The 22,920-nt window shown below is 36.1% G+C and overlaps 2 protein-coding genes and 1 long non-coding RNA gene across 7 annotated transcripts; 2 read left to right on the top strand and 1 right to left on the bottom strand.

Moving 5' to 3' along the window:
- The first annotated feature begins 5,901 nt into the window (after positions 1–5,901).
- Positions 5,902–8,295, top strand: LOC135842644 (mediator of RNA polymerase II transcription subunit 25-like). Of its 2 annotated transcripts, none has more exons than XM_065360198.1 (6): positions 5,902–6,315; positions 6,392–7,054; positions 7,173–7,335; positions 7,418–7,603; positions 7,698–7,877; positions 7,967–8,295. In XM_065360198.1, exons 2-6 carry the CDS (start codon positions 6,531–6,533, stop codon positions 8,120–8,122), a joined length of 1,209 nt encoding a protein of 402 aa, XP_065216270.1. In that variant the 5' UTR covers positions 5,902–6,315; positions 6,392–6,530; the 3' UTR covers positions 8,123–8,295. The 2 variants fall into 2 exon arrangements, with proteins under 2 accessions (XP_065216270.1, XP_065216269.1); XM_065360197.1 differs by having other exon boundaries at positions 5,905–6,315; positions 7,698–7,883.
- A 5,209-nt stretch (positions 8,296–13,504) lies between these two features.
- Positions 13,505–17,926, top strand: LOC135843319 (uncharacterized). Its single transcript, XM_065361155.1, has 7 exons — positions 13,505–14,787; positions 15,587–15,720; positions 15,816–15,981; positions 16,068–16,205; positions 16,334–16,478; positions 16,563–16,870; positions 17,498–17,926. The coding sequence occupies exons 1-7, from the start codon at positions 14,269–14,271 to the stop codon at positions 17,807–17,809; spliced, it is 1,722 nt and encodes a 573-aa protein (XP_065217227.1). The 5' UTR covers positions 13,505–14,268; the 3' UTR covers positions 17,810–17,926.
- A 1,456-nt stretch (positions 17,927–19,382) lies between these two features.
- Positions 19,383–21,895, bottom strand: LOC135844228 (uncharacterized). 4 transcript variants are annotated; one of them, XR_010558479.1, is made up of 5 exons: positions 21,579–21,895; positions 21,308–21,491; positions 20,040–21,215; positions 19,712–19,943; positions 19,383–19,636 (listed from the first exon to the last, which is right to left on the bottom strand). It is a non-coding gene; the product is annotated as an uncharacterized LOC135844228 (long non-coding RNA). The 4 variants fall into 4 exon arrangements; XR_010558480.1 differs by having other exon boundaries at positions 19,757–19,943; XR_010558478.1 differs by having other exon boundaries at positions 19,383–19,943.
- Positions 21,896–22,920: the final 1,025 nt, after the last annotated feature.

The raw sequence follows: 22,920 nt of genomic DNA, 5'->3' as shown, positions 1-22,920 counted from the left end.
TTTACATTGCTCTTGAAATATGCAAAAACATCCATGTTTTACAAATTGCTATTCATTTGAAGTCCAGGATGCCTTTTATCACTATTTATGAGTTGAAATGACCCCCCCACCCTCCCCCACATTCCCACCATCTCCGGAAATTCTCAATTTGCACATAATTCCGGTAGAAAATGAATCTTGGCGTAAGTAATCTGAAAAAATACCTACATACCTACGATTCTCCAACTCAATGTAAAAAAATGTATTTTTCCAGCTTTCACCCAGAACTCATCACGCGGAGATGGCTGACGAGATAAATTTATTCCGTTAACTTTTTTTTTTATTAAATCAAATCACCATTTATTTGGATTCGGTGAATCAAATTACCCCAATTTTCAGTCGTTTCATGATAATTTGTAGCTAGGCTTTCAAACGTTTTTCTGCGTTTTAAAAGCAGCAATTTTTCAAAAAAAACTGGCAGAAACATTAAATTTTTAAAAATTGTGCAAAATAATTGCAAAGAGGTTTATTTTAGTAGAGTTCAGCTCATTAAATACGAATTTGGAATTTACAGGTCGACTTTTTGATTGGAATGAAAAAGTAAAATTTTCAAAATTTGATTTCTTAAACTGATTTTCCTTGAAAAATTTCGGATTGCAGAATGAAAAAAGATGATTTTGCGAAATTATTGAAAAAAGACTGGAAATTGGAATAATCTGATTCTCTGAATTCAGATATGAGAATGGAAAAAACACTTGACTAAATAAAGCTGTCCTTAAGATAGAAAATTGAAACGAAACATGCTTTCTCAATCGCTCTAAAACTTCTGAAAACTGGAATAAAAGTGTATGCGTAATATATTTTGAGATTCTTGCAAAACAATTACTGCAAAAGTGTTGTGAATGTATAGCTGGTGAGCATGGAGTTAATTTCCATAATTTCAAAAAGATTGCTAATGAATAAAAAATGGGGAAATTTGTACTGAAAATCTTCATTTGCATGCAAAATTTCTTAAATTTCTTTAGATAAAAAAAATTCTCATATGAAGCAAAAAGTGTGGAAATTCAATTTTTGAAGTGAGCTCGAAGAATATCGTTCTTCACAAAAAATACTCATCTAACAGGCTGTTGAATAATTTGAAAAAATCGACTATAGATTGATTCCACCAACTTATTTTTCCAAAACATTTGAATTTTTATCTAAAAATTATTTTGGAAATTCCTAAGACCTACTAAGAACGTTCAACTCGAATTTGAGGAAATATTTCTGAAAAGGATTCGATTCAACTGTGTTGAAAACTCGAAATCAGAATATTTTTCCAGTATCAGATCATCTGTTGATAATGGAGTGTATAGATAGGAAATTTTGAGGTCTACAAGTTTAGTTCAATGCATTTTCCCCTGAAATATTATGTAGTTATAATGCGATTTCGAGTTTTATGTTGGTACCTATTGTTCATAAAAGGAAGAGAAAATGAAAAATCATATGCAAAACTTGAATCAAAGTTTTTTTCTTTTTTCTTTTTTTATCACTTTTCTGACAATGTCGACCCTCTTCTTATGGAATGTACCATCTCAGAAGTGTTCAACCTTTTCAAAATAATTGTACCCATTTACCTAAGTGGTAGAATTATGTGGATTCATACTCGCGAGTCGCGAGTATGTACACATAGGCTAAGTAAATACCAACCCTGAAACAGGTACCCTGGCATTCTGATCCTGACTATCATAATACAATAGGGCTACTTTGTGAGCTATAACATCTAAGAATGGGTATTAGATAGAGAGTGGAAACAATTGAATGTAAAAAAAAAATATGTACTACCCTCGACTACCCAAACAAGAAGAAGCATAGAGAGAAATTATATTGACATGTGGCCGCACTGCAGACGTTCCACAACGAAGGGAAAACGGAGAGAAAAAAAGGGGAATTTTCAAGACGACGTGTGTTGGTAGTTGAGAAGCAACACAACGTTGCGGTGTTGCAAGCTATTACAAACTCGTTATCACTGTGGACCAAAGTAGGTAACGCCCCTGGTGCCTGAAGGATTCGACTTCGAGGACAACTTCCTTGTCTTCCTTCGGAAACATAAATTTATGTCAAACTATTTATAACTTTTTGCGAACTTATTTTCGTGGTGACTGTTGAGGTCTTCTTTTTGCTTTTTCGAATAAAAAATAAATATCAAATCAAAATTTGTGCGTTGTTCCTGTGGGGTCATCTATTTTTTTTTTTTTTTTTTTTGTTTATACTTAGTTCATCATCTTTGTTTATTCTTTCATTTTTTAAAATTCAAATTTCTTTTTTATAGCGGGACAATCCATATGAATTGACATCCAAAAAAATGTTCAGAATAGATAATTTTTTTTTTTTGAAAAAAATTGTTTGAAAAAGCGTAGGACTCTTTTTGGAAATATTTATATTTTACGAGTACCTATTCGAACCCGAAATCATTTGATATTTCTTGCAAAAAGCAGAACTTTTTAAGAATCATTGACAAAAACAATAAGTGATCCTTTTTGATAATGTCTGGCAGAAAATCGACTTTCGAAAAATTTTCAGAAAAAAAAGTGAAAATCTCGAGCAATTTTGTTGAAAATCAAGAACTTGAATTTTCGTACAAGAAAAAAAAGTTAAAATTTGGCAATTTTAACAAAAAGCAGCAACTTTTGGAAATTATTGGCTAAGAAACTTTTTTTTCGAAAAGCCAAACTTTTTTGCATTGTTTGGTTTAGGTAAAAAACGAGAAATTTTTTAGTAATTTTGGTCATAGTCGGGGAGCCCACTTAAGGATAAATTGCACCCCCCCCCCCCCCCACGGGATCACCTGTCGAAATTTCAAGTGCTACAGTGCGTTTTTCGATTTTTGGCGAATTTTTGAAAATCAAATTTAGGCCAAAAATGAGGGGAAAAATAAAAATCAAAATCAAAATTTTACCAAATTGACCAAGAAAGCTGAAATTTGGGATACACCCTATTGTCGACATGCCAAATCGATTGGAAACTGTTTCAAACTGTTTTGAGCAGTTCTGGAGCCTCCAGCAGATTATTGAAACTCGAAATTCCCACAAAATTCCATCAAATCGGAGTTGTAAAGCTAAAATTTATTCTAAAAACTAATTTCAATACCCTACGAAGTACTGCAGGTGAATATCAAGTCGTTTTGGAGCCTCCGCCGCCTTTTTGAAAATTCCTGGAGCCTCCATCAGATTTTTGAGACTTTAAATTTTCACAAAATTTCATCAAAATGGAGATGGAAAGTGAAAATTTACTCTACACTCCAATTTTAACACCCTCTGAAGACGACTTCAGGTGGGTTCAAATCATTTTGGGGCCTCCAGCGACTTTTTGAAAATTACTGGAGGCTCCAGTATATTTTTGAAACTTGGAATTCGCTCAACATTTTACCAAATGGAGTTGGCAAGCTGAAATTTACTTCGCAAACTAATTTCAATACGATATGAAGTCGACTACGTGGTGGTTTCATAAAGTTTTAAATGGTTTTGAAGCTTCCAGCTACTTTTTGGAAATTTCAGTTTTCCAAAAACACCATACGACTTCTCAAAAGTGGCTGGAGGCTCCAAAACGACTTGAAATCCACCAGCAGACGACTTTGTAGCATATTGCAGTTAGTTTACAGAATGAATTTTGGCTTTTCATCATCTCCGTTCGATCAAATTTTTAGGAAATTTAAAGTTTCAAAAATCTACATGGAGGCTCCAGGAATTTTCCAAAGGCCGCCAGAGGCTCCAAAACGACTGGAAATCCCCCTGCAGTCGACTTCGTAGCGTATTGAAATCAGTTTGCAGAATAAATTTCAGCTTTGCAACTCCATTTTGGTGAAATTTTGTGGGAATTTCGAGTTTCAAAAATCTGCCGGAGGCTCCAGAACTGCTCAAAACGATTTGAAACAGATCCCAATCGATTTGGCATGTCGAAAATAGGGTGTATTCCAAATTTTTCAGCTTTCTTGGTCAATTTGGTAAAATTTTGATTTTTTCCCCCTCATTTTTGACCTAAATTTGATTTTCAAAAATTCACCAAAAATCGAAAAACGCAATTTAGCACTTGAAATTTTGACAAGTGATGAATTTTTGCTTGATCTCTCGATCTACCTTTGTACAGTTTGAAAAATGTTGTGCAAGTTCTATGTTGGAACGCAAAATCTAGGGGCACTTTTTTCTGAGTACAAGGGCTAGAAATGTTCCTTAGGACTCCCCCTTTAAGAAAAAAGTTTTCCCATCGACGGGGGGATGCAATTTATCTTTAAGTGGGCTCCTCGACTATCAGAAAAGCGAAACATTTCTAGCAAAAAAGATCGATTTGTAAAAAAAAGTACACACCTAATAGATATTTTTCGAAATTCTAAAATGAGAATTTTCGTTCACTTTTTGAAAAAGCGGGTGGGTAATTTTGACAATTTTAGCAAAAAGTAAGACTCTTTTCAATTATTGGCCAAAAAAAGATACCTACTTTTGGGAAAGCGACAATTTTCAGCGAGGAGAGAAAGTGGATAATATTTGGCAATTTCGACAAAAAGTGCGATTTTTTGCTATTTCGAGTGCACTTGTGTGAATTTTTCACTTGTTGATTTTTGAGGCTGTGTCTACTAAAAAGCTCTTCCTTTCATTGAAATATCAGAGTTTCGATTTTTGTCAGAAATTGACAAAAATTCTTGCTTTGTTGCTATATAAATCGACCAAAACTCTCGTTTTTTTACAAAAAAGTTTCAAAATAATAAGTATGTATGTAGTTTACTTTTTCTAAGATGAGAAACCAGAATACTTCAATTTGTAATGTTTTTTTTTTTTGTTTGTTTTTTTACATTAAAATATGTACTTTGCTCGCGTTTTGTAAGTTTTTTTTGTTACGTTTTGGTCTATTTTTCGAGCTGTTTTAGTTACTTGAGTGGTACTTTTTCTTGGAAAAAATCAGAGCTGTGGGACCGAAACGATCCCGAAACCGGAACCGATTAAATCCCGATTCAAATCCGATCCCGAAACCAATCCCAAAACCGAAACCGTTATTTTTCTTGATCCCAAAACCGAAAAAATCCCGAAACCGATATAATTTTGAACCCGAAACAATCCCGGAACCGCAACAAAATCGTTTCGGTTTCGGGATTTCAATTTTTGCCTTTTTTCCGCGATTTTATTATGAAAAATGGTCATTTTACATCATTTATCGTAAATCATTCAGATTACAATAAGAATTACTCGACGAATTCAGCAAAATATGCACTTAAAACGTTAAAATTATCACTCCATTGGATTTTTCACGTCAAAACCTCCCATTTTTTGGACCCCTGCAAGGTCCATTAGTGAATTTGGGCTTAAAATTGGTTGAAATGAAAATCCCGAAACCGAAACCGATTCAACCCGGAACCAAAACAAATTTTTCAATCCCAAAACGAATCCCGAAACCGAAATAAAAATTTGAATAACAAATCCCGAAACAAATTGAAACCCGAAATGAAAAAAATTCAATCCCGAAACCGAAATCCAATCCCGAAATCGTTTCGGTCCCACAGCTCTGGAAAAAATCGAGTAGGAGCCCTGTACGTTAATTGGTAGGTAATTTTCCTCAAGGACAAAGGGGCCTGGAATTGAAGTACCTACGAGTTGAAATAAATTCTTCGAGCTGAAACTTTCGAGATCTGATTTTTGAGAAAATGAACCGATTTAGTTATTAGAAGCGATAAAATTCAAAAAAAAAACCTAGCAACAATATATTGTACATAGGTATGTTTTTCTAATTGAATGAAGTTCAGTTTTTGAAGAATGCTTCACGTAAAAAAGCAAATAGTTGAAGAGTAAATAAATGAACTTTGGCAAGCATTCTGCATGCTTAATTTACAGCTATGCCTATTCATCTATTGATAGGACGATAACGTTTCCCTCATTCCCTGCTCCCACAATTGTACGAGTACATTTTCTTCCGTCTCTCTATTTTTGTTATCTTTATCTACAGTTATCGAATTACCACATGTCGACAACAGCTGCTGCTGCTAGAGCTAGAATGCTTTGAAAACACAACTCTCGCAGAAACCTGTGCGGCTGTGCGATATTTCGAAGTGTTCGTAAACGTAAATCGAGAGTGTTCATTTCTTAAACGTTCGTTTTGACGCGATAAAATTTGATTATTCGAATAAAAAAAATCGTGTGATGGTGTGACTGTTCTTGGAAGTGTATTGTTTACGTTGTGCCGGTTTCGGTTGCCGGATAATTTATGATTTGGATGACGTTTTACGACGTATAAAGGCTTATTTTGTTCGGAAGGTGAAGCTGCGAGTGTTTAAGAGTAAATTTCTTATAACGGATTCGTGCTTAAGCTAAAGTAATTATATCGAGCAAATAAATTTTACTAACAATCTGTTCTCATTAATCAAAGAGCTAACCCATGTACTGGATAGCTTCACAGGTTACGTCGTTTTAGTGTTATCAGTTACCACTCCTCTTTCGCCAGCGCTGTCGACGCTGTTTTGTATTGCTGTTGATCAAGTTGCATACCTGTTGCAAGTCAGGCATCCGAATCCGATACTTGCGAATAAAATGATGACGGAGCAACTCTGCGAAGAAAGTGACCAAATAATGGTGCAGAATCTGCAGACCCAGACCCAGACCGCGACCGCGGACGCCGAGCTGGAGGTGCCCAGCCGTAAAAGGAAAACGAGTACGTCGAGTATCTGCAGTTCCTCCAAAGCGATAGCGATGGATAACGACGAAGACTTGGCCGTCAAGATATCGCGGCTGCTCGATTTAAAATTACATCCCGTCATATCTCGACTGGATGAAATTGCTTCGATGGTCGAACGTCAGGCTGAAAATTTGGCCTCTCTCGCTGATCGTGTTGGACGCATCGAAGACGATATCGTAAGTGCAGCCGGTGCAAATAAAACCAACGAAGTCGAGCTGCTTCAAAAACAGCTGACATTTTTCGCTAGTCCGATGCATACGCATACGCCCGATACGGATATTCCTAAGGATGAGACAGTTTGGCGTGGAATGTTGGAATGGAACGATAAAGTAGTTTATTGCGATGCTACTTGGGATCCGAAAAATGGTGATCCAGAAGTGTGAGTATACCTAATGGTGTTCGTTTGAATGAAAATGTCACCATCGTAACTAAACTACCAACGTATAATGTTAGAATTTTAAAGAGATAAAATTGATGTTTTTATTTTTTATTTACAGTAAATTTGACGATTGGCCGACGAAATTGGTGATGCAGGTTTTACCCAAAACGTTGATAAGTAGCGTGGGTGCATCTTACATGAAAAATGCCACCTCTATGGTATTCTATCCCACTCCTAGTGCAGCTTCAGATGTAGTCGCCAAAAAAATGACTAGTGGTTTTGTAAGTTCTCGTCTTATTCATTTACAAATATTTTCCGGTCTCGAAGGATTAATGGGTATTTATTGACGCTGATTTTTTTCAGGCCGGTTGCATTACGTTGAAAAATTCGAATACTCCGGATTGCAATTTAAAAGTGCTGATTTTAACGTTTTCGCCGAGTAAAAACGTATACCTCGGTTTCATCCCGCACGATCAGTCGACATTTGTAAAACGACTTCGCAGCCTGATTCAGCAGCGTAAAAATGATCAGAAGATGGGAAAAATTCCGGTAAGGGGATCGAATTCTACGAATTAAGATGATATTTTGTTTCGTGAAAGGCGTAGGTACCTAATTATCGATGGTTAATAATTATGCATTTCAGGCTAGTCCCCTAGGATCCAGCAGTACGCCCGTATCACAAACTCCGAGTCGATCTAATAACCTGGCGACTGAGATGAAATTAACACGCCGAGATAATTTGAACATCATTCACCAACTCAAGCAATCATTGGCCGCTGCTCAACGAAAAGAGTTGCAATATCAGCGAACTCCTCGGTTTAAGGTGAAGGTGAAGATCAGCACGCTTTTATTATACTATACTGTATCTCACATTGTTATACGTTCATCTTGTCATTTTTTTTTTTTTTACAGCTTCGCCGGCCATCCGCTGTGGGAAGATCTCATACGGTGAACGTGCCAAGCCACCAGCAGCATCCTCAACCTCAACAGGTTCGAAATATTCGCTCAGATGCTGCGCAAACTGCTACACAATTCGATGATGAAGAAGATGTTAAATTTTTCGTGTAATTGACGAGAATTGAAACTCGTAGAAGGATATTATTTTTGTTTTGGTTTCTCGTACAGAGAGTTGTCATTTTATTATTTACCTAAGTACCATTTTTTTGTTACGTTTTTATATTGTAATTCTACGTGCACCGAAGGTGTATAAGTTTGCTTTCAATACATCAATTCGTATCTATTATGGCGCAGTTTTATTGTTTACGAAAATTACGATTAGTTTAGAAATTTAGTACTTACCCCAATTCATCTACGAGTTGGGAAATGTGAAAAATGGATTCGACGACGTGACGTATTAAAATTACAGAAACGCCGAATTTCCCATTTCCGTTTCCTGTGGAAGATGAAATTTCATTCCCTCTAAATTTTTTACGTATCTAGTTTATTCTTTTTACATACCAGTCTTATTTTTTTCCCCGACAGAATTCACTTTGAAGACTTTTGAAAATTCCTACAGAAAAAAATGAAAACTTTCGAGGTCATTGCGTAGAATTTTTTTCAATTTCAAAAAAGTAGTCCGAAAATCACAAAAATTTTGCAATTTAACACGAAAGCACATACGAGTACAGCTGGGTGCTTTAAGTCGTATTTATAGTCGAATGTCGACTACCTGAGAGAGGTAACATGCAGGAAAGAACATAGGAGCCTTGAACGAGTGAAGTTTATGATCTGAAATGCAGAGAAATTTTCAGTGGAAGCGTTTTTAATCTGGAAAGGTACACGACCTAAAGCTTGTTCTCAATTGGAAAAATTTTGATTTTTCAATCAACTGCTGGAAATCCTCACTTTTTTATGTACATATACTATCTCAAAAAGTTTTGTTTTCTTGTCAAATTTCCGAAATCTCGTATTTCTTATTATTTGTTCAGATTGGTCTCTAAAACAACCCATCAAAAGTTGCACCCCGCAAGAGGTCATTAACCTTTGCCGATACAGGTTTTTCGGCTATATCGCCGAAATGAAGGGTCCGAGGGGAAAAATGTTCGAACAAAAATTGTTCTACGCTAAATTACCTATCAGCATGACCAGTTTAGCTTTTCCCAAAATGGCGATTTCACCCTTACTGGGGAGGGGGTAAAGTTGTCAATTTTATGAAAATTGTTTTAAAAAATGAAAGTCGACAATTTTGAAAACGAGAACTCGATTGACGGTAGACTCGAAAATATTATTACCAAAAACTTGTCTGCTACCCCCGCAAGAGGTCATTAACCTTTGTGAATCTACGTTTTTCGGCTATATCGCCGAAATGAAGGGTCAGAGGGGAAAAAGTGATTAATTAAAATTATTCTACGTCAAATTTCCTATCAGCATGACTAGTTCAGTTAAAATCATATATTTTTCGATTTTTGGTGAATTTTTGAAAATCAAATTTTGGCCAAAAATGAGAAGAAAATCGAAATTTCACCGAATTGAGCTACAAAGCTGATAAATTTGAAACATACGCTATTTTCGACCTGCAAAATTGATTGGAAACAATTTCAACCCGTATTGAGCAGTTCTGGTGCCTCCAGCACATTTTTGAAACTTGAAATTTCCAGAAAATTTCATCAAAAGCAGTTGGAAAGCGAAAATTCACGCTGAAATCCGATGTAAACACGCTATTAAGTCGACTGCTGGTGGGTTTGAGTCATTTTGTGGCAACCAGCAACTTTTGAAAATTCTTGGAGCCTCCAGTAGATTTTTGATATTTTAAATTCCCAGAAAATTTCATCAAAAGCAGTTGGAAAGCTAAAATTCATTCTGTAAACTAATTTCAGTACGCTAGGGAGTCGATTGAAAATATATTTCAAGTCGTTTCGGAGCCTCCAGCGACTTTTTGGAAATTACTGGAGCTTCCTGCAGATATTTCAATGCTCGAAATTTCCATAAAAATTTACTAAACAGAGTTGGAAACCAAAATTCACTGTGCAGTGTGTACTTCAATTTCAATACGCTATCAAGTCAACTTCAGGCTGGTTCAAGTGATTTTGGAGCCTCCAGCGACTTCGAAAATTCCTAGATCCTCCAACAGATTTTAGAAACTTGAAATTTCCCAAAAAAACAGTTGGAATGCTAAAATTCACTCTGTATACTAATTTCAATGCGCTATGAAGTCGACTACTGGTAGATTTCAAGTTGTTTTGGAGACTCCAGCAACATTTTGGAAATTACCGGAGCCTCCAGGAGATTTTTCAATGCTCGAAATTTCCATAAAATTTCACCAAACAAAGACACGCCATTTTTGACATTATTCTGAGGTGGATCGCAGGCAGTTTCAATACATTCTATCCGTTTTGGAGTCTCCAGCTGATTTTTAGAAACTTCTGTTTTTCAAAATATGCCACAAAATCTAGCCGGATTATTTTCGACTTTGCAACTCCATTTGATGAAAGTTTGTAGAAATTGCAAGTTTCAAAAACTCACCGAAGGCTACAAAACGACTTGAAATCTACTTGCAGTCGACTGCCTAGCGTATTGAAATTATTAGTTTACAGAATGAATTTTAGCTTTCCACCTGCTTTTGATGAAATTTTCTGGAAAATTCAAGTTTCAAAAATGTGCTGGAGGCTCCAGAACTGCTCAAAACGGTTTGAAACAGTTTCCAATCAATTTGGCAGGTCGAAAATAGGGTATGTCCCAAATTTCAGCTTTATAGCTCAATTTGGTAAAATTTTGATTTTTTTCTCATTTTTGGCCAAAATTTGATTTTTAAAAATTCACCAAAAATCGAATAATATAGGCTCAAATGTAGATAAACTCGTTAAACAGGTCGAGTATAATACACAACTCGATTTTTAGTTGCCCAACTGCGTATTCACGCCTTCTGGAGCAAATTCGAAATTCTGGAGAAATTGAAAAATTGCGCTGGAGGCTCCAGAATGGCTGGAAATTGTGAAATTTGGATTTGGAGGGGTTAGTTTTGAACAAAATATAACGATTCGCGTGAATTTCGAAAATTTTCCACACTAACGGGAAACTTTTGATTTTTTGGATTTTTTAATTTTGAAAAAATCTGGTCAAAAATCCACTTTTGAGGTGTCACTCTCAAAATCGGCTCAAATGTGGATAAACTCGTTAAACAAGTCGAGTGTAATATACAACTCGATTTTTAGCTGCCCAACTGCGTATTCACGTCTTCTGGAGCAAATTTAAAATTCTGGAGAAATTGAAAAATCGCGCTGGAGGCTCCAGAATGGCTGGAAATTGTGAAATTTGGATTTGGGTAATTAATATTAGTTTTGGGACTTATTTTGACCATTTTTATTGATCAAGTACGTACTTCTAAAAAAAAAGCAAAAATCGCCAAAAACAGTCATATTTTGAATTTTCAAAAATTCGCCAAAACTCGAAAAATGAACTTGGGTGGCTGAAAACTTGGTTTTGGGGGTTTTAGACTATGATCTTTCCAAAAATCGCGGTCCTGTTCAAATCGGAGTGTGACACCTCAAGAGGTTCCCTTGTTAGCAAGAACTGGGGCAGTTTGACAATTTTGGTTTTGGCAAAAATTGGCCCTTTCTGACAGTTTTTCCAATAATGGACACTTCTCGACTATTTTGCCGAAAATTGACTCTTTTTGACATCTTTTTCTCATAAATTGACAACTTGCTCAAAAAACGACTCTTTTTGACTGCTTGAGCGAATTTGGCAAAAAACAACAACAACAACCATTATAACTAAGCAAGTTTGGCAAAAAAAACACAAGACGTTTTTTGACAATTTTCGATCGAAAAGAGAGCTTTTCAACAGATAAGGCGGTGTTGTATACAGCTATTCCCATTCAACAGGGTCATCAAGAACAATTTTTTATTCTTCATTCTCATTCTTGAAAGACATGTCTCGACGATAATGTTGACCAGCTACAACTTATTTTTAGCAGATTTTTTGGTAAATAATTTGAAGAATTTGGGGTTGTGACGAAGCACGAAAAGCTGCATTTAATTTTTCTAAATTAAAAATTCCAATCTAGTTCTTGAATTTTGGATCCGATCTTCTGAACTTATTTGAGGCAGGTTTAAGCTGTTCTAGAGGCACCAGCTGATTTCTGAATTCAAAGTTCGTTCAAAATTACTTTGAAAGGGTCTAAATAAAATTTTAGCCAGGCCTGCAGCAATCTTGGTTTTAATGTTTTCTGATGATCCTTCTCATCAGTTACCTTGTTGAGGAATAATTTTATACGAATATTCGCCTCAGTCTCCGACAATTCATTTTTTGAAAACAAAAATAAATACGTAGTCACGTACATAAGACAGAAAGAAAACGAAAAATGTGTCTCAATTTTAATGGACATAAAATAGAAATGAATTTTGGATAAATGATTGTTCCGTATTCTTTTGAAGTAGAAGTATTTACCTAGTCATGATGGCTAACAGGCTAACACGAATAAAATAATGAAGACTTGAAGTAATAAGGAGAGGACCACGCCTATATAAACTCTATCTTCACCCCAATAAAGTTTACTTTGGAAATAGGTGGTCTCAGTATCAATTTTCTAGACATCAGTATTTCCATAGATCACAATAAATTAAATTTTGACGTGTTTAGAAAGCCTACATATTCGGACATTCTCATCAACAATACTTCTGTCCACCATCCCAACCACAAACAAGCTGGCCTACGTTACCTAGTTGATCGCCTTCTCAGTGTACCCCTATCTCAGCAAAATTTCCAAAAAGAACTAGATACTATCTGCGAAATCGCAAAAAACAATGGCTACCTTCCTGATACAGTCCCAAAGCTTCTACATAAGAGAAAAAATGCTCTCTTCAGGACTAAGGTGACAACTTTCCGCAATGATAACAGTAACGTAATTTGGAAAAAATTCAACTATAATGGTGCTATTACCAATAAGCTTACTAACTCCTTAAGTAAAAAGCTCAAACACTTAAAACCTGATAAACTTGTAAAATTTGCCTTTAAATCTAAGAACACTATTTCTAGTTTGCTATGTAATAATAAAGATAAAATCCCAAATGACCGAAAAAGTGGTGTGTATAAATTGGAATGCAACACATGTAAAGGTATCTACATTGGGCAAACAGGCAGAGCTTTCAAAGTCCGAGTTAATGAACACCTCAGCGCTTGGAAAAATAAAAAACTTGGAGTCTCTACCTTTGCTGATCACCTACTCGCCAACAACCATTCCTCCAACTTCGATTTCAAAACCCTCCATGTTGAGAAAAAAGGAAAACGTCTGGATGCCCTGGAGGATTTTGAAATATTCAGACACGTAGAAAACAAATACAACGTTCTTAATGAGGTCATAAAAGCTCCATCAAACATACAACGTAATGTACTACGCAGCTTTCCATCTATGCAACCAACAACGCACCTACCCCTTCCCTAAATTTGTTCATTTCAATTTTGACGTATTTCACCTATTCTGTTTCATGTATGCACTTTCTGCAATCACTTGTGTTTTAATCTTTGTCTGATGATGGTACGTTGTACCGAAACGGCCGTCACAATTATAACAATATATCCAGTGTTTCTTGTAAACGTAATTTATTATTTTTATTTTTATTCAATGAAGACTTGAAGAGAAAGAGAAACGTACCTAAATGTCATCATGTCGACATCTATGTTCTACACATCGAACTACCTTCATTCATGTTTGATGTTCATCAGTTATCAGTTTACATTGTATTGTTTACATCTCAAACTAGTGCGAGTTCCTTTGAAACTATAGGATCTTTGGACTTTTTGAACGTATGCAATTTTCTAAAATGTTAATTAACTGAATAGGCAAGTTTTTATTCACTGCAAAATCGTTTAATTGTAATAATTCGGGGACGTTTTGTCGAAGTGTACGTATTGTTTACATGATACATAATATGATAAGAGAATTTGTTATTGACGGATAATTTACGCGGTGTGTGAATTCTCGTCACATAAGCATACTCATTTAAAGTGGAAGGTGAAAGAGCTCTGTTTCTTTTTTTTATCGTCGATTCATCCGAAAATATTCGAATATTAATTCATTTTAGATAACAAATAGTGAGCCGACAGTAACTGATCCATAAAAGTAACCCGTTTACTGGATAAATACGCCGGAAATTGTGCGCTGACGTCATCTTGACCGTAAAACAGTTGCGCCACTCCGGCCACTCGCTGCCAGTGTTGTTTAAAAACTACGTTAGTGCAATTTTAGTTTCCACCTTTCCAGCGTCCCTGATAAAATGACAGAGCAACTTTGCAAAGATTGTGACCAAATCGTGGGCTGTCTGCTCGCTGCGAGTCAGGCCATGGTGCATAAAATGGCAGAAAAACTGTGTGGAAAGTGTACCCAGGCTGTGGAAATCACAAATATCTGCTGCAATGAACGGAAATCCAATACGTCGAGCAACTCGGGTAAACAAAATCAAGAAATGGAATTTGATGAAGACTGGATTGTGAAAATGTCGCGATTGCTGGATTCGAAACTGAAACCGGTTATGGCTCAGCTCGATGAAATTCGTGCCAAAGTGCAGGATCACGCGCAAAGTTTGGCTCCTCTTTCTGAATGTTTCGAAAAACTCAACTTGGAAGGTAACGGCGCCGGGGCCGGCGATGTCTCAGCAAGCTATGTGAGAGTCGGGCTCGCGAATGAAACTGATCGTATTCGTAAGAAGAACAGAGAGATACTACTCAAAGCTGCCAAAGCGTGGGATTCCGATTCAGCTGCTTGTAGATGCGTAGTTGATCCTGAAGCCAAAAAAGTAAGTTTGAATTCGAAATCGAAACAATAGAGAATGTATTTGTGATAGGTACCTATCATCTACTCGTCATTAGTTATACACTACCTACGCTTACTCTGTCGTCAGTGCGAATAAAAAAGAGATGAAGCAAAATTTTTATCATTTTTGAAAAAGCGATAATTTTTTATGAAAAGCAGGACTCGAACCATTTTAGCAAAAGAGAAGGTTTTGTTTGGCAATTACCGATAGAAAAGCAAAATTTCGAACAATTTTTGAAAAAAGGGAGACTTTGGAATTTTTGGAAAAAAAGTATAAGTAACAAATTTTGTACAGACCTCCGGAGCAAAAACATATCCTTGTCAAAAGTACTTTTTAGCAATTGTGCTGAAAGTAGAAAATTTTTGTGAAAAAAAAAAAAAAAAAAAAAAAAAAACAGAAGCAAGAGTGTAATATGTACTGCGACAATTTTTTTTTTTCAAAAAAGTAAGATCTTTCGATAGATAAGTAGGCCTAGAGGTCAAAAATGATTCCTACTTTTTTGAAATTTCTGTCACAAAAGCGAGACTTGAACAATTTTTGGTAAAATCTTGTAGGGTTTTATTCAGCAGCTGGATTCGTGTTTGCCAATTTTCAACCGTTCAGTAGAACTCTGAAAGTGGTATCTCGGATTTCGACTTTCTTTTATTTCGTGTACATATATATTCTCGTATAGCTCCCATCTTCTACTAAATTGTGACACGGGTTCAATCGTAGTGATTTTACTAATTTTTGTTTTTACCAGATGTTTGTTCCAATTTCTAAAAAAATGTTGTATTTCCAGGCCAAGTATCAACCGCAGAATATTTGGCGTGGAGTGTTGGAATATAACGACAAGCAAGCTAAGGGTGCCTCCGAAGCCCTCGAGTTAGTTCCATGCTTTATTACCCCAAATGCCCAAGATGGGAAACCGGAAGTGTGAGTAGCAGTTTTTTCGAATGAAATTCTACGCAATTTTTCAGAGATATTTTGAAATTTACGCCATAATTATGTAATTGATACTCGATTTACAGAAAAGTTGACAATTGGTCATCGAAATTAGTCATGCAGCTTTTGCCCAGAGCATTTCTAAGTAACATAAGAGGTTATTTGAAGAATTCTACGTCCGTGTTATTTCATCCTTCTCTTTCTCCTTGTCCAGTTTCAGATGCATTAACCAAAGTGATGAGTGGTGACTTTGTAAGTATTCTTTCTTTCATCTTTGTGATGTATCTTTTCCTTTGCTCGAAACATTATATTGTAATGACTTTGTTCTTCTTTTTCAGGTTGGTTGCGTACAGTTCAACAATTCCAATTCTCCAGAATTGAAAGTGCTTATTTTACTGTATTCGTCGGATAAAAAAGTGTTCGTCGGTGTAATTGCAAATGATCAGGCGGGGTTAAAAGATCGACTTCGTTTGGAGGTACAGCAGCGTAATAATAATTCATTTACGGAGAAAATGCCTGTATTGGTCAATTTTTTCTTTCAGTTAGTGCTTCATTATTTTCGAGAAACGTGTTATTGATATTTGATCGAACATATTATTTTCAGGGCTGTCCTCTAGGCTCGGGTATAACCGGATCACAAACACCAGTTCCGGGTGATAATGTTCTAAGACAGCTTGGACTTGTGGGCGAAGGTATGATGCCGGTTGGCAATACGAATAATCCGATAAATGGGCAACAATCTCATATGGGTAAGTGACCATTTCAATACTTATTCTGATAAGTATTCGTTATTGCTCTTGAGAATTTAACAAATGAAATTTGTTTCAATTCAGGAGGGCTCGTGGCGGGAGGTTCACTTTCGCAAATGATAAAGAACCGGCAATCCGTCTTACAGCAGAATGTCAACCTGATGAACGCAGTTCAAGCTGCAGGGGTTGCCTATATGAAAAAGCCAAGTGACCAAATGAACGTACTTCAAGGTTCGATAGGTCCGACGATGGTTGCTGGAAAAATTAATAGTAGCAGCGTAACAAATAGTCCGATAAAGTTGTCTATAAAAAAGTCTGGGAACACGAAGCACTATCTTTCTCCCTCTCTAGACCATAACTTCAAACTAGACACTCTCCGATTCCAGCAGCGGGTGAGTATCAGTACTTGTATGCCCTGCAGGGTGTATGGTGTATCGTAAGACTGTAACGAATGACTCTCCTTTAAAGTGGTGAACGGGCAACTCATCCTGACGAAGGAACTCCTATAAGGGGGTCGCCTTCGAATTGAAAAAGTCCGCGACGTTTGAAAAGAGGCTGGTCTGAAACCCCCATAATCAAAACTTTCAATTGTTTAAATTCATTTTTCGATTTTTGAATTTTTTGCAGAATGTGTGAAAACACATTTTGTCCATATTTGGAGGCCAAATGAATTTCCGCGTCTTCTGCAAAAATTTTCAAGTCCTGGAGAAATTGAATATCGCATCGAAGGCTCCATAATGACTCAAAATGGCAAAGTTCAGATTCCGAGGCTTGGTGTCGTACGACATGAAGCCTTTCTTTCTTTCAAGTAGAAAATTTTTCATGTTTTAAATTTTCATCTTATCACAGTTTGTCATAAAAAAAACTCGCTCGAAATGTCGCCCTGGAAATCAGCTCGAGCACGATTCGATTTTTTGTGGCTCAAATTTGAAATAGGGCCATTCGTTACAGTACACTTTGCACGCCTACTCGTTTGTTAGTCATTCGTGCAATTTCATCAGCTCTTATTGGTTTACTAGGCGAAACCAACTCAATCGCAATTGATTCAATATCTGCTAAATGATGCACAATCACAAGATTCAACTTGCCCACCAGTCGACTCCACGCTCAGTCCTGTTGGCATTCTTGACGCAAAACCGACTGGACAACCGCAAGATCCAATTGGCTTCAGTTCTGGTATTCTTCTTAACGGTTCTGTAATGGAGATGCCATCTCGACTACAGGAAAACATGTCCGGAATTAATCAGTTCGGACTAGCGTCGGCTGAGGTTAAGCAAGAAAAGATGGAATCACAGCAATCTCAGATTGAAGACGACTTCGAATTGATATAAAATAAGAGGAAAATACTCTAACGCGCATATTCGTTACATTTTTTGTCGAATGCGTAGTTTTTCCATACCCTGTACCTACCTATATTAATTTTTCAATACATTTCAAAACTATCGTAAGTACTCGTATGTTATTTTATTCGATAATTTTTTTTCAATCGTTTAAAAAAAAATTATTCTCTTTCCAATGGCACTAGGTATAAACTTCTTCAAAACCTGAAAATTTTTTGTTGAGAAAATGATACGAATTCGTCGAGTTCGTTTTTTTTTTTCATTTCTGAAGGGCGATAACTTTAAAGAAAAATTGGAATACATCATTATGAAAGGAAATTCAGTGTTCTTTTGAATGGTGTTTAATTCGTAGTGATCTCTTCAGTCTTTCATTGAGCTTTGAGGTGTTTTTAGTCAAATAAAAAGTCAAAAAAAAAATCGAGAAAATGACCTCTATGATTAAGGAAATTGAGTTAACTCAGTTTTCAAAGGCACCATTCTATAGGAAATTTCATGCCCAACACAATGTTACCTTAATCATCCAAATCCGGGGTTGGAGGGTTGAAACAGGAGAAAGGATCTCAGTGATACCTTCCTAATGTACTTACCTATGTTGCAAATTTATACTCCGTAAGCCAACTTGTAGGGGCTACAGGATATCCTAAAAGTTGAAAAACACGTCAAATAACCTGAAAATCCACTTGTTGGCTGTCCGGGGGTCAGATAGGGTTGGAAGGCTAAAACCACCAAAAAAAAAAAAAGCTTCAGTAAGATCCTATAATATTTGTATGTTGAAAATTTGGACCCTCTAGATTGATTTGGTGAGCTTACAAGCAGTCCAGGAGAATTAGGGTTCCATAAGGAATTTTGAGGTAGCAAGCTGAAAATCGGTATACAGGTCTCTTTTGATGTCCTTAGTAAGGATCTGAGGTGTCCGGGTGCGTCCGGTGTGAGCGTCCCCTCTTATTGTGGATCTTAGCCCCCCAATTTCGGTTTTTGAAGATTATTTCCTCAAATATTGCCCGGAGCTCAAAAATAGTTTAGAAATAAAAGAATCTGCATCAAATTTCCTTTCAAATGACCTATCGATCATTTTCGTAACCTCAAGGGGGGTGGACCTACAGACATTCAAATAACGTGTTGTCTTGAAAAATGCTATAAACTCGATGAGGAGCGAATTTTAAACCACTTTTCGAGGCCTAAGTAAGTATGAAAATCACACCCTTTCCGATGATTTTCTGGGTAACCAAGACCTCCCCGCCCCCTCTCCCCCTCACACTGAACTGATGCCTACGTCGAATGCGGATGTTTGTGGAAGGGGTAACAAATATTGAGATTTCTGAAATCATCTATTGTAGTGTGCAGCCATCCCAAACACTTTATACAGCATAATATCCGACTGCTCCGCCACATGTGGACCCCTGACCCCCTCAATTAATTTTTTACCATTTTTCACCTTCAATAGCACTTTTAAAAAATTCCTTCTCTGCCACTTTGAATAACGAAGAATTTTCTACCAAACGAACAGGACCGCTATCGCACCCCTGGGAGTGGAGGGGGAGTGGACGTACAATTTGAATAAATACTCGGATATTTATATTTAATTATAAAATATGAAAATATTGAAAAGGTACAGGTGTATAGATAGAAACCGGTACCTACCTATGCAAGTACTTAGAGAAGTCACATTACTCAAAGATTGAAATTATCGCTGTCATCCTCAATGCATTCAAAATCCTTTGATATCAGATGCGTATGTTGCATTCTTATGCCAAGACACTCGATGCAGTAAATATCCACCATCAATAAACAATGGATTTGATAATTCTGGATCTGACTCTAAAATTACGATATATGTATGTTTAATTACCCTGAGAAGATTAGAATGTATTTGAATATTATGAAGTACCCCACCGTGTATCTTCATAAATTCAAAATTGATTGTTTACACATGATCACCTATATAGATAAATACTGTGTTAACTGTTAGGTCATTATTTTCTCGTCATGAGGGCATCTCTTGCTCGTTCAAGTTCATCTCTTTCTTGCTCAATTTTCTTCAACTTTTCTCTCAAATGTGATGGCAAATTTTCTACTTGATCATAAGTGAAATCCGACACGTCTTCGCAGTTTCCTTCCAGCAATACTACGATTAATCATTGAAAGGAAAGTGTATTAATATTATGAAAGAAAATAAAAACTTCAAATTTGAAAACTCCCGCATTCCGTCACTATTACTCACCAGCAAAACAAATCAGAATAAGTACAAGAATCGCGCTCCTCAAAAAGAGCATTTCGAATTTTTTAATATCTACATATATAAAACAAAAAATTTACCAACACTTGAGATAGGTATTCGATTATTTCCGATTGTACATATGATTACAGGGGATAATTTAACCCAAATACTAAACACTATTTCGTCGAAGAACGCTTATCTCAATATCACTATATTGCTATAGCCAATTATCGCAACCCAACGAATCATAAATCGAACCTCACCATCGGGTTAATTTGAAAATAAATAATTATAACCTACGTATTTGGTTACCCAAGAACAAAATTTAACGTCGAGTATGATAAAATTAAATTTAATTTCATGAAAATTACATACATAGAAGTCGAATCAATTTACAAAGAACAGATTCAGATAAGTTATGATGAAATTTTATACAAGCATCCGCCAGAAGGAATTTTTCAAACATACCGGGTAAACGTGATTTAAAATCTTACTCAAGTTAGGTACACTTCAAATTTTTTTCAACTTTATGTGGCTACCAGCACCACTTGATTTATAGTCGAGGGATCAAAATTTTCGGAGAATTCCTTTTTTTTTTACGTAAAACCATGTGCTTCGAAAGTTGGGTTTCAAGAAATCGCATATACAATTTGGTACATGCAAGTTGATTCAAACCGTAGAATCAACTTGCATACACCAAATTGTACATGCGATCTCTTAAAACCCTACTTTCGAAGCACATAATTTTAATTCTAAGATTGGGACATTGGGAGTTGTTTAATAAATCGACATAAGGTTGGATTTAACCTCCCGACAAATCCTGCATTATTCATAAGGACTTTTCGGCTATCAAACTGATGGTAAGCTGGTGATACAGATAGCACGTCTTTGTCAACGTTAAATCTTTTACGAATGAGAAGTGCTTGGATACCCAGAAGTGGCAACGTGGCCACGTTTTCCCCGACTTTCCTCTGTCGGTGTAAATCCTCGAAGCAGGAACATATGAGGTCCTTTGAATGCCACGCCGTCATCTTGGTGAACCGGATATATTCTTCAAAGCTTACTTTTCCTACGTAATCGGATCTCTTCGAATAGTTTTCTTCGGATTCGGGGGGGGGGGGGTTGAGCATTGATATCGACTAAAATAGAATAATGAATTGACTACACTTACTCATTAACCTGAGAAAATTAAACGTATTCAATGCAATGAAGTATTCACCGTGTATCCTTTAATTCGAAATTGATTGTTTACACATAATTTATCAACTTACCTAAATAATATTTGTAGAATTTATTTTCTTGTTCAAGATTATCATTTTCTCGTTCAAGATTATCATTTTTTTGTACAATGTTTTCTAACTTTTCTTGAAGGTCTGTAGGCAATTTTTGCAATTCTTCTAACTCATCATTCGTGAATTTTATCCGTCAGTTTTTCGCCGTTTCCCGCCAGTATTGCTACAAATTATTAATTATTGGAAAGAACGCATTAATTGGGGACTAGAAAGAAATTGAAAACTTTCACATTCCACCACTTTGACTCACCAGCAGATCAAATCAGAATCAATCTCTTCAGACAAAGCATTTCGATTATTTCAGATAAAAACAAAAAATGCACGACTTGAGGTATTCGACTACATATTTGCGATTGTACCTATTATAATTATTATAAGGGATAATTCAACACTGAACACACTATTTTTTCGCGAAAACAAATGTGTGGTGACGATTAAGTACTCAAGTTACTTAACTATGAAACGAACATTTAAGTACTAAACGTAATTTGAGTGAAGAAGTCATCGCAGACGAATTGGAATTATCAATACATCAGACCTATATCTATTCACACTGTAGATAATTGCGATTCCAATAAAATTCATTGAAGAACGCTTATCTCAATATCAAATCACCATATCGCAAAGTAGCCAATTATCGCATCCCAACAAGTCTTAAATCGAACCTCAACCTCATCAGCACGTATAATCTACTCTAGAATCACGCCACTCTTCTCTTCCCATCACCTCTTCAGATTAAAACCAGTGAAGATTTTTATATTTCTCACAGAGAACTGGACTGGAGCTGGAAATGATGAATGAAATAATATGTACTTAACGAAGAAATACCATTGAAGTTTTATGGGGGAAAAAATGGAAAAAAGTAGCACTTTACTCATTATTATGACAAAAGAGTAGATTTTTTTGAAAATGTCCGCAAAAAAATACACCTGTTTTTGCCAATTTTCAATTTTGGCAAAAAATTTTATTTTATGGCGATTTTTATAATGGCAATTTTGAAAACAATTTCAAAAAAAAAGGAAGAAAAAAACAAGAGTTTTAGATGTTTTTGCGAAAAACAAGACTTTTTCGATATTTTTGGAAAAACAGAACTACATAGACGTTCGGGTGAAAAATCATCATGCACACTACAATAGATGATTTCAGAAATCTCAATATTTGTTACCCCTTCCACAAACATCCGCATTCGACGTAGGCATCAGTTCAGTGTGATGGGGAGAGGGGGCGGGGAGGTCTTGGTTACCCAGAAAGTCACCGGAAAGGGTGTAACATGATTTTCATACTTACTTAGGACTCGAAAAGTGGTTTAAAATTCGCTCCCCTTCGAATTTATATCATTTTTCAAGACAACACGTTATTTGGATGCCTGTAGGTCCACCCCCCTTGAGGTTACGAAAATGTTCGATAGGTCATTTGAAAGGAAATTTGATGCAGATTCTTTTATTACTAAACTATTTTTGAGTTCCGGGCAATATTTGAGGAAATAATTTTCCAAACCCGAAATTGGGGGGCTAAGATCCACAATAAAAGGGGACGCTCATACTGGATGCACCCGGACACCTCAGATCCTTACTAAGGACATCAAAAGAGAC

The sequence above is a fragment of the Planococcus citri genome, chromosome 4 (assembly GCF_950023065.1).
Source record: "Planococcus citri chromosome 4, ihPlaCitr1.1, whole genome shotgun sequence".
Taxonomy (NCBI): Eukaryota; Metazoa; Arthropoda; class Insecta; order Hemiptera; family Pseudococcidae; genus Planococcus; species Planococcus citri.
This window is presented reverse-complemented; position numbering and strand designations above follow the sequence as displayed.

What these genes read in the sequence shown, in the direction of transcription:
- LOC135842644 (XM_065360197.1), top strand. Translation starts at nt 6,531, where the DNA reads ATGATGACGGAGCAACTCTGCGAAGAAAGTGACCAAATAATGGTGCAG. An exon ending in AAAAAATGACTAGTGGTTTT is followed by an intron (nt 7,336 to 7,417) that starts GTAAGTTCTCGT and finishes GATTTTTTTCAG; the next exon opens with GCCGGTTGCATTACGTTGAA. An exon ending in CTCCTCGGTTTAAGGTGAAG is followed by an intron (nt 7,884 to 7,966) that starts GTGAAGATCAGC and finishes TTTTTTTTACAG; the next exon opens with CTTCGCCGGCCATCCGCTGT.
- LOC135843319 (XM_065361155.1), top strand. Translation starts at nt 14,269, where the DNA reads ATGACAGAGCAACTTTGCAAAGATTGTGACCAAATCGTGGGCTGTCTG. An exon ending in CAAGATGGGAAACCGGAAGT is followed by an intron (nt 15,721 to 15,815) that starts GTGAGTAGCAGT and finishes CTCGATTTACAG; the next exon opens with AAAAGTTGACAATTGGTCAT. An exon ending in AAGTGATGAGTGGTGACTTT is followed by an intron (nt 15,982 to 16,067) that starts GTAAGTATTCTT and finishes CTTCTTTTTCAG; the next exon opens with GTTGGTTGCGTACAGTTCAA.